The sequence below is a fragment of the Mustela lutreola genome, chromosome 14, assembly GCF_030435805.1.
Source record: "Mustela lutreola isolate mMusLut2 chromosome 14, mMusLut2.pri, whole genome shotgun sequence".
In the NCBI taxonomy this organism is placed as follows: Eukaryota; Metazoa; Chordata; class Mammalia; order Carnivora; family Mustelidae; genus Mustela; species Mustela lutreola.
Genome location: NC_081303.1, coordinates 66,769,329 through 66,784,920, shown reverse-complemented (window position 1 = coordinate 66,784,920; position 15,592 = coordinate 66,769,329). Strand labels below are relative to the sequence as shown.

Sequence of the window (15,592 nt, the reverse complement as noted above, 5' to 3'; positions counted from 1 at the left end):
TTTTTCTTTTTAAGATTTTATTTATTTTATTTTATTATTTTGGTAGGGGGGGAGAGTGACAGCATGAGCAGGAGTGGTGTGTAGAAGGGAGAGGCAAAGAGAGAAGCAGACTTCCTGCTGAGCAAGGAGCCTGACATGGGGTGATCCCAGGACCCTGAGATCATGACCTGAGCTGAAGGCAGACACTTAATGACTAAGCCACCGAGGTGCCGCCCCCCCCCCCTCCTTTTTGACAGAGAGATAGCACAAGCAGGCAGAGGAACAGTCAGAGAAGGAGAAGCAGGCTCTCTGCCAAGCAGGGAGCCAGATTCCGACCGATCCCAGGACCCCAGGACCATGACCCGAGCAGAAGGCAGATGCCCAGGAAAGAGTTCTTTTCATAGTGAGGGGTAATGAGGAGCTCTACTCCTTCTTACTTAGCATAGGATTTATCCGTATCTAAAGATACAACGACTGGGGCACCTGGCTGGTTCAGTCCCCTAAGCATCTGCCTTCAGCTCAGCTTATGATCTCAGGGTCCTGGGATCCAGCCCTGAGTGGGACTCCCTGTTCAGTGGGGAGCCTGCTTCTCCCTCTCTCTCTGCTCCTTCCCCTCCCCACACCGCCACTCGTGCTCTCTCCCTCCCTTAGTCTCTCTCAAAATCGTAAAAAAAAAAAAAAAAAATAATAATAATAATCATTGTACATTGTTTTTGAGCGAGACCTAGATTATTTAAAGTATAGATTTTTCAAATATTAAACTGACCTTACTTTTTGTTTTGTTTTGTTTTGACAGACAGAGATCACAAGTAGGCAGAGAGGCAGGCAGAGAGAGAGGGGGAAGCAGGCTCCCTGCTGAGCAGAGAGCCCTGGGTGGGGGGGGGGCTCGATCCCAGGGATCATGAGCTGAGCTGAAGGCCACTGAGCCACCCAGGCACCCTGTGACCTTGCTTTTTTTTTTTTAATTTTTAATTTTTTTTAAGATTATTTATTTATTTATTTGACAGACAGAGATCACAATTAGGCAGAGAGGGAGAAAGGGAAAGAGAAAGGGGGAGCAGCCTCCCTGCTGAGCAGAGAGCCCGATGCGGGGCTTGATCCCAGGACCCCAGGATCATGACCTGAACCGAAGGCAGAGGCTTTAACCCACAAAAAATGTAAGGTCCCAACCTTACGTTTTTTAAATGAACAAAACTGGGGCTGTGGTGTAGTGTTAGATTTGGTTTGTCAAAATCGTGTTCGGGATTTTTACGTGTTCTCATAAGAGACCCTGGCCTTTAATTTAACGTTTTTGTAGCATGTTGTTAGACGTTCGTGCTACAGCGATGCCGGTCTCGTAAAATGAGTTGTGAAGTGTTCCGTGGTTTTTTTTCTCTCTGGTAGGGTCTGTATCATCTTGGTATTAACCTTCCTTTGAATGTTGGGGAGAATTCACTGCGGAAAGTATCAGAGCCTGGAATCTCATTTTGTCGGGTTTTATTTCACTGGGAAGTTTTCAATTTTGCAAGACGAGTCAGAGTCCATTGGGTGTGGGGGCCAAAGCCCCCCCCCCCACCGCCAGGCTTGCCAGCAATGAGCAGGGGTGCTGAGGCACAGATGAGGGTCTCCTTCAGAACAAGAGGTGAAGCAGCCAGAAATTTAGTAGGGGACTCCTGGAAGTGAGAGAGAAAGAGTGGCTCAGGTAAGCTCCCACGTTCTTGGCTGACTTGGATGTTACACATGGGTCGAGGGGACCTCAGAGACCCACGAGAGCCCAGGGAAAAGCACAAGACAGCGTTTTGGCCAGAACTGCCATTTTCCAGCAATTCGCCAAAAAGACCAAGACGAAGGGAAAGAGGAGAGATAACCTGCTGCGTGTTCTGGAGACCTTTTAGAAAACACGGAGCTGTTCCTTTAGCTGCATACATGCGAATCAACAAGGGGATACTGTGGACAGCAGGGGAATGGGCACTGTTCAAAAAGGAACATGTGGCGCCATGACAAAACTGGAAGGGTCCACAGTGTTGCCCAGTGTGCTGTTGGCATTGCTGTAAACAAGCAAGGGAAAGGCAAGATTCTTTCCACGAGGATGAAGGTACGTCTGGAGTGTATTAATCACTCAAAGAGCCGAGCTGGCTTCCTGAAGCGGTGAAGGAAAATGATCAGAAAAAGAAGGAAGGCCAGGAGAAAGGTACTTGGGTACAAGTACCCAACGTGTTGGGTACAACAACAATATAGGGGCGCCCAGGTGGGCTCAGTGGGTCAAGCAACCAACTCTTGATCTTAGCTCGGGTCTTGGTCTCAGGTTGTGAGTTAAAGTCCTGAGTTGAGTTCCACACTGGGCTTGGAGCCTACTTTAAAAAAATAAATAAATAAATAAGACCTCAAGATCGTTCAAAACAACAACAACAACAACACAACAAAAGACAAGGGAGACTTGAGAGCTGGCTGGATCTTTGAATGCATCCCGCAATAGATAATTCAATAATTTCAATTGGATATTTTAGTACTTCACTATCAGTTTGCGATGGCCTGAAGATATGCCTCCAAGAGCTCTGCCTACAAAGAATATCGACCAAGAGCCCTAGCTCTTGTGCCTGAAATACATGGCTCCTTTGTTCCCCGGCCATGCTTCCGCTGGGCTACTCTAAGCCACCAACTGTATGTCGTTGGACTACTAAGGTGGAGCCATTCCTAGGAGATAGGAGGTTCTTGTGTTTGCTAACAACTTTGACTTAAGGACTCACAACAGGTTGGCTGAAACTTCTTAGTCTCTGTGGTAGTCTAGAATGCTTCAGCCCACCCTTCCCTGTCTCTGTGTCTCTCCCATACTCGGGGTCAAGCCCATATTGTGGTCTGAAGGATCTCTCTCCCAGGCTCTTCTGGCTCCTTCCTATTTCCTCTCACAGCCATTTCCTCTCACAGGCACTCCCCCGTCTTTAATCCTATTGGCACGGGCTTCTTAGGGTGCCCAGATTACCACAAATGGTATGAAGAGTGGTCCAAGAAAATGGGTGGTCAGATGGGAATTTAAGACTGGCTCATCTCTGCCCAGCTGAAGAGTAGAATGCTGTCCCGGTTGGGACACGGCACAAGGTGGTGACCCAGCTGGTAGGTTTCCCTAGGGGTGACCTGGGAAGATGTCCTGGTAGAAGGCAGAGCTTGTAGCAGGCACAAAGGCTAAGGCCTTTCAAAATATGGGGACCTGGGGCACCTGGGCGGCTTAGTCAGTGAAGCATCTGCCTTCTGCTCAGGTCATAATCCAAGGCGATCCATAATCCAATGTGAGTCCCGCATTGGGCCCCCTGCTTAGTGGGGAGTCTGCTTCTCCCTCTGCCTGCTGCTCTCCCTGGTTGTGCTCTCTCTCTGTCAAATAAATAAATAAAATCTTAAAAAAATATATATGGAGGACCAAAGCCTCCAAAGACAGTAGAGTTGGCTTGTTTTAAAGTTGTAGTGATACTCTTCTGTTAGCAAGGAGTCAATGGTTAAGTGAGAGTCAGAACACCTCTGGTAGCTTCCAAAGAGTCCCTGATCTCTTGCAGTAGAAGGGCAGGCACGTTTGAGTGGCAGGCTAAAAAACTAACTGTGAGAGCCTTAGGGCTCCTTAACTGTTTGCATTGGTCAGCTAAGGCAGAAGGGTTAGGAGAACATCAGGGCCTTCATGACAAAACTCGAGGGTCCTAAAATATGGGATACCCGGATGGATGACCTTGAGCATATCGCCTGTGCAACAACCATGCCCCCAGCCCCTCTATGCTTGCAGAGGCGGCCCATATTCCCTAAGAAGAGCTAACACTTCTGAGATGCTCTCCTCAGAAGCTGCCCTCACCCCTACTTCCTCTCCTGGCTACCAGACTGACAACTGGGGTGACGTAGGGTCTGAGTAAGTTATACTCAAAATTCTACTTGTGTGCATGCGTGGGCACATGTTTTCCTGGGGAATCTGTTGCTTTTGTTAGTTTTTTTTAGTCTGTGACTAAAAATATTTCTGAAACACTAGCTTTCCTCCCATTAAGCCTTAGGCCTCCCCCCCCCCACCCCGGGAACAGCTGTAATTTCATTACAAAGCAGAATTTAACTAATTTTCCCTCCTAATGACCTGGGGAGAATTCACTTGGGCACACCAAAATAACTATACAGAGAAATACCACTTAAGAAGAAAGAAAGAAAAAGAAAGAGAGAGACCAGTTGAACCCTGAGCAAAGACTAATTTGCCGGGATCTGTTCATCTCCTTTGGCCTCCAACACGAGTTGGAGCTTCAGGCCGTCATCTCAAGGACAGTCAGACCGGCCATCCTGGGCCACCCATCTCATACAAGCCACCAGACCAGAGTTAACTACTCCTTTAAGACGGTTGCCATCAGCCACACAACCCACTGCTTCACCTTTGGCTACTCACCAGGGTTGGGACTGGGGTGAAGCAAGGAAGGCACTCAGAGCCAACCCATAAGGAGGGGCTCGTTCTCAAGGCTGCCCCTACACCGGCCCTTGCTCCCTCTGGAAGTCAGAGCCTCCTTACGTTTTGCACCGTTAGGGTCTCCCTTGTCAAACCCCCGTCCCACTCTTGTTCATCCCCAGCTCCAGGGCATCACTTACGGTGTGACAGAAAGAGTATCAGTGCCAGGGTGAGGCGGGGGGCGCCGTGGTGGGGGATGGGGCATTTACAGAGAAGATGACCTGGCGGCTCACTAGGGGAAGTGAAGGAAGTCACTGCACTTCTGCAGCAGGAGAGCAAAGGTTTAGTCTGGGGACAGGACAAGAAAGGAAGGGTCAGACGCAGGTCTGGGAGAAGCCCTGGGAACAGGATGAAGCTAAAAGGCTTAGAACGCAGAGAGTGAACAAAATGGGGTTGCCAGGAGCTTGCTCTTCCTGGGCGCCTGGTAGCGTCTGGGCGAGACCCCTAAACCCCTGACGATATCCCAGTCCTACTTTCATAGCATCTTGTTAGAAAATATATCCTAGTATGGGGACAGGAGGCAAAAACTGGAAAATCTATATGGAACGAAAATCTGTACGTTAACAGTTCTAAGTCTGGGACTCTCGATTTCGGCTCAGGTAGTGATCTTGGGATCATGACATTGATTGAGCCCCATGTTGGCTCTGTACTGGGAGTGGAGCCTGCTTCAGATGCTCTCTCCCTCTGCCCTCATATGACTATTATCTTTGCAGGGGAAAGCTGTATGCACAAAAATCAATATGTTGAATATAATGAAATCAACAAAATGTGCATTTATGTAACATTTCAGAAGTTATAAAGTCTTATGATACTCTTTTTAATTCTTAGTCTCTCTGTTTAATCTTTTAAACAGCTTTATTGAGATACAATTCACATACCATATAATTCATCAATTTAAATTCTACAATTCAGTGGTTCTTATGAATATCAAAGTTGTGCAACCACTAAGATAGTCAATTCTAGAACATTTTCCTAAAAAGAGGGGGCCACATGGGTGGCTCAATCTGTTAAGCATCTGCCTTTTGATTTTGGCTCAGGTCATGATTTCAGGGTCGTGGGACAAAGCCCCATATGGAACCCATGCTGAGCATGAAGCCTGCTTAAGCTTCTCTCCCTCTGTCCCACCCCCTGCTTCTGCTCTCTCTGTCTCTAAAATAAATTCAAAAAAGAAGAACAAAGAGAGGGATGCCTGGGTAGCTCAGTGAGTTATATGCAGACTCCTGATTTTGGCTCAGGTCGTGATCTGAGGGTTGTGAGAAGGAATCCCGCATCGGGCTCTGCACCCGGCAGGGAATCTGCTCGAGATTCTCCTGCCCCCCTTCCTCTGCTCTTCCCTGCATTCTCTCTCTAAAAGAAGAAGTAAATAAATCTTTAAAAAAATTAAAAAGAAATCCTGTGGGCACCTGGCTGACTCCGTCAGTAGAACACTGACTGTTGATGTCAGGGTCCTGAGTTCAAGCCCCACTTTGGGTGTGGAGGCTATTTGAATAAATAAATAAATAAAAAGAAATCCCATTTCCTTCCTAACCACCCTAGCTGTAGGCAACTACCAATCTACTTTCTATCTGTAGATTTGCGTGTTCTGAATATTACCTTTTTTTTTTTTTGTTTTTCGTGTTTGTTTGTTTGTTTGTTTGTTTTTTACCTTAAAGTAACCTTGGGGATTAGGAATTCTTATCTTTGGAGCTCCTAATCCCTAAATGGTGGGACTTCTAGGGGAAGAGCCATGATCTGTGATTGAATAGAAGGGGAGAGAAATGGCATTTGACAACTGCTGTAGACCCAGATACAGTCTTCATTGTCACAAGCATCCTACAAGCCCTGTATCAATTAAAGGCTAAAGAAACTGAAGTCCATAGAAATGAAGTAAGTTACCAAAGGTTACAAAGTAGCAACAAAGCAGGGATGTAATCCTTGCCTTCCCAACTAGAGGTCATTGTCTTGTTTCCACTACATCAGTGTTTTCTCAACCTTAGGTGGGTGCGAAGAGGTACCAGAAGGGCTTATCCAACCCAGATTGCTGGGCTCCGCCCATGAAGTTTTGGATTCTTTAGCTGTGGGATGGGGTCCAAGCTTTTGTATTCCCTGCTGCTGCTGCTGGGGTTTGAGCCGGCTGCATCTTGGCAGCCAACAGCATCTAAGAATGTGATTAAGATCACAGAGCTAGAGGTAAGCAGCTCCCCTGCATCATCTGGTCGTCTTTTCAGAACAGTATTTGTGATCTGTCCAAGCAATTACTGATTGATAAAAGGCAATAAAGGCAACTACAATGTCTCAGAGACAAGCTAAAGTTTTGATAACCTTTTTTTTTTTCTGGTTTGGAAATGGGATAAACAATTAGAGCATTAGCCATGATTTGTGAGGCACCTAGAGGTAGAACTTTCCCAATGGAGATAAAATGTAGTGTTCCCTGTCTGGTGCAGACCTACAGCCACTTAGAAGGAAGGCAGGCAGATGAGGCCTGTGAGCCGCCCTGTCTCTCATTCTTTGGCTATAGCTGCACACTCATGCTGATTTCATTGCCATATGTTGACTAGGCCAGAACTTGATCAGACGGAAATCTAAATATAAATGAAAATGATCACAGATACCTAGAAAATAGTATTCCCTTGAATCTATTCTAACTCTGGGTTTTATTGAACACATTTGATTTTTTTTCCTGGTGGGAGGGGAGGGAGGACAGTTGGAAATCACTTAATTCAGAATCTGCAGTGTAATTTCTCTGGGAGACTCAAACGTGATTTGAACGTCCCCAGCTATGGGATTTGGTGACCAGGCTCCTGAGAGAGGATGACACAGCACAGGGAATAGCACAGACAGCCTAGCTGGCTTTATAGAGAGCAGAGATGCAAAAATCCTTGTCGAGGTCACCAGTGCTCAGGATACTCTTAATTTAAATGGACTAGGGTAACTTCCTTACCTGTAAGTAAGGCAGCCCTAGGGACAGAAGAGAGGGAAAACAGAGAGTGCAGAGTGCAGCTGGGTGTCCTTGCTAATTAGGCCTTACCTTTATATAGACAGCTTGTGTGTATGTGTGTGTGTGTGTTTCAGGCACTTTCATGTATATTAACTTATGCACAGAGGTCAGAATTATTAAACAAGGTACAGAAGGGGTGCCTGGCTGGCTCGGTACCGCACGTGACTCTTGATCTTGGTTGAGGCTGTGAGTTCAAGCCCCACATTGGGAGTCGAGATTACATTAAAGAAATAAATAAAATCTTAAAATGAATAAATAAAATCCTTAAACAAGGTACAGATAAGTGTAACGAGTTAGCTCAGTTAATGGGTTCGTTCAACTAGTTCACAGACGCATAATCAAGATCAGTGGTAGACAGTCACTTGGAATGCCAGGAAAAGAGAACATTTGGAATTAAGAGCAGTAACCATGTAAATACCCCCTAGGGAATGCCACCTGTCATTTCAAAATGGTGGCAGTGAACTTTACTTGTTGGTACTTTTGACCTCTTCCGTAGTCGTCACTGATTCATTCTCAGTGAACACGTCATAAGTGCTTCCTGCCGGCTGCCTTTCTGCTCAGTGGGCCTCGGGAATGTGGCAACGAAACATGGCGTTTCTTCATTTGTTCGACAAATATTTGTGAAGGCCCTACATGTGCCAGAAACTGTTCTAGGTGCTGGGAATATAGGAATTAAAAAAAAAAAATAGCAAGGAAAGTATAAACCAGTTTGGAGGAAGCCACTTCCAATGAACAAGGGAAAGGCAAAAAAGAACTCCAGGCAAAATGGGCCCGACAGAGGGACGAGTAGCTGACGAGTATGAGGAGTATGGTCCAGTGTTCACGGCAGAGTCCAGTTGGTGGTGCTATCAGTGTTTACTGTAAAATATTTCAATGTTTGAAAAAAATTTTTTTTCAATGTTTGGAAAATTTTATGATAAAATATCATGGGGAAAAAGCTAGAGAAAGAAGGAAGGTGGAGATAGGGGCAAAGTTCAGAAGCGATGCGGCATTATCTTACCCTCTTCTTTTTCTACCTCCTTAGCTCTGGGTCCATCCCGTTGTCCAAGTTCCAACAGGCTTTATCTTGGGCTATAAAGAGCTCACAAAAGTCTCTGAAGGCTGTTAGATCTCTTTAGTGGAGAAACGACATTGGGGAGAAGAGGCAGCCTTAGGAATCCGCTAAAACCCACCCACCCCACAGCCATGTGGGAAGGCGCCCTCCTTCCAGCTGACCCCTCCCACCCAGGTAGCCACTCTCTCCATCTGAGCCTCCTGTCTGAGCTTCTGTGCAGTTTGGTTTTGGGTAGGGACACGAAATATTTCAGAAGTGAAAAGAACATGGGTGCTTTCTAATGTTCTTAATTTTCTTTAGCAATTAAAAAAATTCTGAATTTAAGGTACCTAAGTTTGAAAATAATGCTGTTGACTTAAGCTCTCTTTTAGCCTGTAGGAGCACATCAACTCATCAGATCCGGATTCACCGGGGCAGAGGCCAGAAGCTACTGATCTAGTCCTACCTCTCCCCGTCTTTACCCCAACAAAAGTCCCTTCTGGGGGACTCCCAGCCTTGTAGGAGCCTGTTTTCTTCCATCTCTTGCATAGGGCCTAGACTGTGACAGCTGCTATCTTAAAAACTTTTTTTTTTTTTTTAAAGATTTTATTTATTTGGCAGAGAGAGACTGCAAGAGGGGAACACAAGCAGTGGGGAGTGGGAGAGGGCTAAGCAAGAGCCTGATGTGGGGGCTCCATTCCAGGACACTGGGATCATGACCCCAGTGGAAGGCAGACACTCAAGAACTGAGCCACCCAGGCGCCCCTATCCTAAGAACTTTATCTATAAGAATTCATTTAACGCAACAATCCTAGGATGAAGGTGCCATTATTATTCCCATGTAACAGATGAGAACACTGAGGCACAGGGAGATTATGTAACTCACTTGTGCAACTGCATGTGAATGGAGAAATCCGCCTCCAGAGGTGGAGGCTGCTCTGAGTCCCTGTCGGATCCGGCCTTTGTCATCAAGTCACTAATGGCCCATCTCTGAAAAACCAGTTCACTTAAGGGTATTAATGGGTCAAAATGGCATTAATTACTATTTCACTGTTTCCATAAATCCTAATTCCACAGGAACCTCAGTCTTTGTGACTTCAAACTATGGTTTGAAAGGGCCTTGCTTTTTGGAGGGAGCGCGCCCTTCAGATACCCCCCACCCCCCAATACCCTTCTCTAGGGACAAGGACTCTAGGGAGTCGCCTACTAAGGAGGATGGTGTTTCCAAGAGAGGAAATATTTAAAGCCAGAGTCTGACATATTTTGGCAGACGGGCGGGGGAAAATTTTTCATTTGGGGAAAACACAAGTTTTTAGCCTGAATAATGGGCAAATGACCTTAACTCTTTGCTGCGTCTTAACCTTCCATGCTTGTTCGAATTTTGCTTCCCAAACCTGGGGCGTTGGCATTCCGCCCTCCTAGCTCTGTGGCCCCTTTGAAAGAGGGGGGGTAGCGCACCCAATTAAAGCGCCGAGCGCGTGTTTCTCCGCCCTCGGTCGGCCGGAGGTCCCCGGGGAAAGGGTTAACTCGGCGGGGGGCGGAGGGGGAGGGGAGGGAGGGCCGGGCTCACACCTCTCCGGGAGACCTCGGGCGGCGGCGGGGCCCGGGAGGGGCGGAGGCTGGGGCCGGACGCCTCACCGCCTCCGCCTCGGCGAATAGCAGCGCGCTGCCCGCCCGGATTGGAGCAGCGGCATCACGCTGACCTCCGCCTGGGCTGTAAACCGAGCCGGCCGCTGCGGGCAGAGGCAGGCTGTCGGCGCCTCCGGGAAAGGCAGCCCCACGGCCGAGCTCCGGGCGGCTCACAGGCAGCCGGGCAGCGCCCAGCGGCGGCCGCGGGGAGCGGGGGAGCCCGACGCGGGCGCGGGCGGGGAGCGTGCGTCGGTCGGCAGCAGCGGGAGGAGGGGCGGCGCCAGCCATGGCCGGGGACAGCGAGCAGACCCTGCAGAACCACCAGCAGCCCAACGGCGGCGAGCCCTTCCTGATCGGCGTCAGCGGGGGCACGGCCAGCGGCAAGGTACGGCGGGGTCGCGGCGCCGCGCTGCGGGGCCTGGGCGGCGGAGCATGTGGCGCGGCCGCGGGCCGTGTCAGTTGCTGCAGCCACCGCGTGGCCCGCGCGCCTCCGCTCCTGGCCGCGCTCCAGCGCCCAGTCTTCCCCGCGCCGACTGCGGGCCGGGCTGGGCCGGCGGCCGGGCGGCCGGGCGGGGGTTCCGGTCCTCGGGGGGCCCGGGGAGGGGGCTGCCGCCGACCCCCGGTCGCGGGGCTGGCGCGCTCCCGCTCGCTCTTCTTCTCCGCTGCGGTAACTCGTGGCCCGGCTCCTATGGGGGCACCGGCCGGGAAGGCGAGTGCTTACTCGGCGGGTCGGACGGTGGGGGAGAGGGCTTGAGACACTGTCGCCGGCGAGCCCCCGGTGCGCCCCCCACCCCCCAGCCCCGCCGGGAGGTCCCGGGGACCCGGGGCGGGGCGAGCCGGGGAGCCGGACCCGGCGGGCTGCGAGAACGCGCGAGGCGGCGTCCCGGGGCCGGGAGCCGGTCGTGGGCTGCGGATTGCAGGGCTTTCTGGGGAAAATCCGAGCGCCGGCTAGGTGCGGTGCCATCGACGGAAGGCTCCTCGCCGGGGCTTCTGGTGTTCCACGGTTCTGAGAGGAAGCGTGGCCGACTTCAATGAGAAAGTTGCACCGGCTCCGGGCCCCTCGGTGTCCGGGGCTTGCGCGTCTTGGGTCCACGGAAAGGGGTCATCCTCTGGGTGTCCCACTCCCCTACGTGCCTTTCTTTGTTTTATCGGCCAGGCAAGGAGAAACTAGGGAAATGGCTTTTTAGCTTTCCCGGGGCTTTTTCTGCAGGTGAAGGGTGGAGTCCTCCCAGATGTTTCTTTCTCTGCTCCCCTGATGCCCCTGAGATGTGGGTGCTTGTTTCCCGGGGCGTTTGGCGACCTCGGGGTGCGGCGGGAGCGCGGGCTCCCTCCACCAGCCGAGCCTGCGGGCCGGGGCTGTGCGCGCCGCGTCTGGCGACGTGGGATGCTGCCTCCCAGGGCCCGGGAGAGCAGAGCAGGAAGGCTGCTTGGCGCCATGCGGAGCGAGCCACGAGGTTCTCGCGCCCGAGCCGACTCCTCCAGCCCCTCCTCCATTTTGGCTTCGCATTTCCCCCTCCTGGTCTGGACTCCCTTGGCGCGTGGGGCCCGGACCCGGCCGCTGGCGCTCGGAAACTTCTTTACTGATCAACTTAATCTCCTGTCTCTAGCTCCCGGGGCTGGGAATCTGGCAGCGTTAGGCCCCCAAAGCTGATGTGGCATTTGCGCCAGGCTGAATGCATTTTTTTTTTTTTCAAATAGTACGTAAAAGCAAAACCCACGATGCCCAGCCCTTTGAGGAAGCTTTCCGTGTTCTTTTAGGACTACCTTCCCTCCCCTCTTTCCATAGCACATGCCTGTTGTATGGGACCTTTTTGTTTTTCATGGCTGTCCCAGCTCTCCGAGCATGAAGTCTGACGCATAGTTGGTCCCAAATACTTACCTGAGGTCCGTCCTCCTGGGGGCAGGAAGACTTAAATTGGCAGATGACCGTGGCATATAGAAACAGTGTCCTTGGCAGTCATCTAAATGGTAAAGTCATTATAGAGGAGGAAGCTGAGACCCTAAAGGGGGGAATCAGTCCATTCTCCTAGCTTTTGTGGCCCTCAGTCATTTCCTGGTCTCAGTTGATACTCAGTGTTAAGTCCTAAGTGTTACTTCTGTAATGTGTCAAGTGGGAGCTGGTAGTGAGCCATGATGGGAGTAGTAACTGCTGTCCCTGGGATTCTCATCAAGGGGGAAGATGATAGAAACTCTCAAGAAACTCTCTCTTCAAAACCAGATTTTTGTATTTCCTCCAGAAGGATAGGTCTAGAGAGAGCAAGAAGTCAGCTGGAAGAGAAAAAAAGCAAACAGGGTAAAGCATGTTGTATACTTTGGGCACCGATATATACTATGTCATTGTCTAAGACTAACCAGTTTTTGTTGTTGTTGTTGTTGTTATTGTAAAAGAAGTCCAAAGGAGCATTGGACTTCTGGAATTCCATATTATAGTTCATTTGCTGCAATTTTATCTTGGTTCTCTTATTCCAGGCCTTAATGCCTTTCCTGCAAGGAATTAAAAAATTACAAGTTTTTTTTTCCCTTTTAGAGGATTATCAGCATCAACAGGCTGGACCTCTTTTGGAAGTCTGAGCATAGTAGGGCAAGAGGATCTGGAAGCCAGATTCATCCTCTGTTCCCTGGGTTTTTATTATGCGCTTGTTTAAAGAATTTGGAGGAAGCCAGAGGATCCAAGAACATCATCAAAACTGACAATTTTAGAGCTAGAAGGAACCTCAGAGTCCCAAAAGTTAGTCCAACGCTTAGTCTCATCACTTCCAGATGAGGCAAATAATGTATTCAGGTCATATTTTAGGGTTCTAGGCTGGTGCTCTCTGCTGCCTGCTGTTGCTTTGTTAGGGAAGACTTAACTAAGGAAAAGTAAGACTAAGGTGCTAGGGGGCAGGGAGGGACACACGTTTACAACCTTCACCTTGGAAACGGGCTGCTTGGAAATGACCATGGAATGGTTTCAGAAGTGCTTGATTCAAAGGGAAATGGAAATGCAGATTGCTTTGTACCCTGGGCCCAGCCCTATAGATCTGGAGCCCCCTCCCCCATCCTTCCTTTATAAGAAAAAAACAGCCCCCAGTTCAGTTTCTCTTGAGGGCTCTAATTTATGTTAATGTTGAGGCTGCCCTAAGTTCAAGCATTGTCTCTCAGACTAAATTATTTTGGTTGTACAAGGTGAAAATAGTGATTGCGGCTCCGTAGATCACATTTTCCAGTTTGTTTGATAAGTGAGCATGCGTAGAACTTGAGACAAGCTTCACCAGGCTGACCTGGCAAGTCATTGTTAAAAACTCGTCTGAAAATTGTAGTGCGTTGAGAAAGTTGCTCTGATCTGTGTTAAAAACCAGGTTCTCACCTTTCCCCTAAAGGATAGGTGTGGAGAGAGCAGGAAGTCCCATTGGAAGAGGGGAAAAAGTAGTGTAAACTTCTCTACCTGCCTGTATGGCTTTGACAGCGGGGGCCATTCCCTCTTCTTGCTGTGACTTCTTCCTTGGCGGATTAAAATAGCTTCTCCATCTGCTTCTTCACACTGCCATGAGAGTGGGCTTCCTTGGCTCTAGTTCTGGCTGTGTCAGAAACCTTGGGCCACTCTCCATCGCCCAGACAGCAGGTCAAACATTTCAGCACAGCGGACATGCCCTTGACCCCCCAATGTGGTCGCAGATTGTTTAGTGAACATTTCCCCTTCCCCTTGTCACCGCCCCCCCCCCCCCCCATACACACAAACACATCTGTAGAGCTGCTTTCACTTACACTTTTGCTCTGGGTCTTGTCCAGAATGACCTATCATCCTTTTAAGCCTTCACTTCTGCACATACGTCCTCCAGGGAACTCTGTACTCATTTCCTTAGTCAGAATTAACTTGGTGTCTCTCATGCTTCCTATAGTTTCACCACATTTTGCCTTGTAATGTGGTTGCGTAGTAGTGTAGGTTGCCTGCTGACTCCTTCCCCCGACCCCAAAAGAAGTTCTGTAAGAGCATCTCCCATATTCGTTATCTGTGCCTTCTGCCCATTTCGGTGTTTGATAATAGCATTGGTGTTTGGCGTTTGTTGGGCTGAGTTAGGCAGACCAAAATTTGTAATGACTCTTTTATTCTTTCATTCACTAAACTATTTGAACTAGGATTTGAAGCCACAGTGGAAACCCTTTTTAACTCTGTTATTCATGTTGCAATGACCCAAATATTAAGAGCTCCCAAACCCTAATACAGTGGTATTGCTTATTCAGAGCCTAGTAGTTATCTAATATGTACTAAGTAGGTACTTGATAAATGAATGTCATTGTGCAGAATACTGTATTAAGTGGGTTTTTTTTTTTTAAGATTTTATTTATTTGAGAGAGAAAGAGGGAGCATGGAGTGGGGGGAGCCCGATGTCACGTGGGGCTCAATCCCAGGACCCCGGGATCATCTGAGCTGAAGGCAGTTGCTTAGCTGACTGAGCCACCCAGGTGTCCTCTGTGAAGTGCGTTTGAGGAGAACTTGGGATATGAAGATACCTGAGAGAATGGCTCGTGGTATTTACAGTTAAAACTTGCTTAAACCACTTTCACCATCAAGCCAGTTTATTTATTTATTTATTTTAAAAAGATTTCTCCCTCTTTTCTCTCTCTCTTTTTTTTTTCGGAAGTAATTTCTGTACCCAAGGTTGGGCTCGAACCTGTAACCCTGAGATCGCGAGTTGCTTGCTCTGCTGACTGAGCCAGCCAGGTGTCCCCAGGCCAGTTCATCTTAAAAGCGTTGGATTATCTCTTCTTTGAGGCCAGGCAGGTGTGTTCCCCATTCATGGAAAATGGTGGAAGATGAGGTTAGGAGAAATTTTTTAAAAGATTTTATTTATTTATTTGACAGAGACCACAAGTAGGCAGAGAGAGAGAGAGAGAGAGAGAAGCAGGTTCCTGCTGAGCAGAGAGCCTGATGCGGGACTCGATCCCAGGACCCTGAGATCATGACCTGAGCCGAAGGCAGCGGCTTAACCCACTGAGCCACCCAGGCGCACAAGGTTAGGACTGTTTTTGACTTGCCTGATGTCACGGGCTGGTAAGTGATACGACTTGGATTGGAAGCCAGAGTTTTCCGAAATCTGTGCTGTTCTGAGCTGTCTCCACAAGCAGCAGCCAGTCCTCTGAGGTATTTTGGGGGAGGTTGGTCTGAGTGTGTATGAGTAATACAGACCAAGAGGGGAAAACTGCAGTCCCCTGGAGGTGTGGGCTGTCACCTTGGCTCCGCTTGGCTGTGACTCAGCATCTACTTTTGGAGCACTCTGGAATGTGCTGTGGGCCTGCCTCTCACTGGCTCCATCACCCTGTTCCTGAGACCTCAGCAGCCATCCCCATCTGGCCAGCCTGTTTGTTCCACACCCTCCTTCTGTGAGGTACTCCCAGAACCAAGGGACTGGTTTGGTTCTGCTCTTTTATTCGGAGCTGGTGCTGTGTGTTTTCTGTCACCCCAAACCGTGGCCATGATGCGACCTGGCCCTGAAGACCTCCTGCCCCTCTCCCCTTGCTCCCCCTGTTGCAGCCAGATTGGCTGCCTGGTGCGCCT

At 49.3% G+C, this 15,592-nt stretch overlaps 2 protein-coding genes across 2 annotated transcripts in view; one reads left to right on the top strand and one right to left on the bottom strand.

Moving 5' to 3' along the window:
• Positions 1 to 1,422: 1,422 nt before the first annotated feature.
• LOC131814469 (splicing factor 3A subunit 2-like) lies at positions 1,423 to 10,344 on the bottom strand. The gene is made up of 3 exons (XM_059145399.1): positions 10,000 to 10,344; positions 9,314 to 9,417; positions 1,423 to 1,631 (listed from the first exon to the last, which is right to left on the bottom strand). Exons 1-3 carry the CDS (start codon positions 10,342 to 10,344, stop codon positions 1,589 to 1,591), a joined length of 492 nt encoding a protein of 163 aa, XP_059001382.1. The 3' UTR covers positions 1,423 to 1,588.
• UCK2 (uridine-cytidine kinase 2) overlaps positions 10,308 to 15,592 on the top strand; it is a 74,749-nt gene continuing 69,464 nt past the window's right edge. The window contains exon 1 of the mRNA XM_059145428.1: positions 10,308 to 10,441. Coding sequence (XP_059001411.1) covers positions 10,343 to 10,441 — 99 coding nt within the window. The 5' untranslated portion in view covers positions 10,308 to 10,342. The remainder of the gene's footprint in view (positions 10,442 to 15,592) is intronic.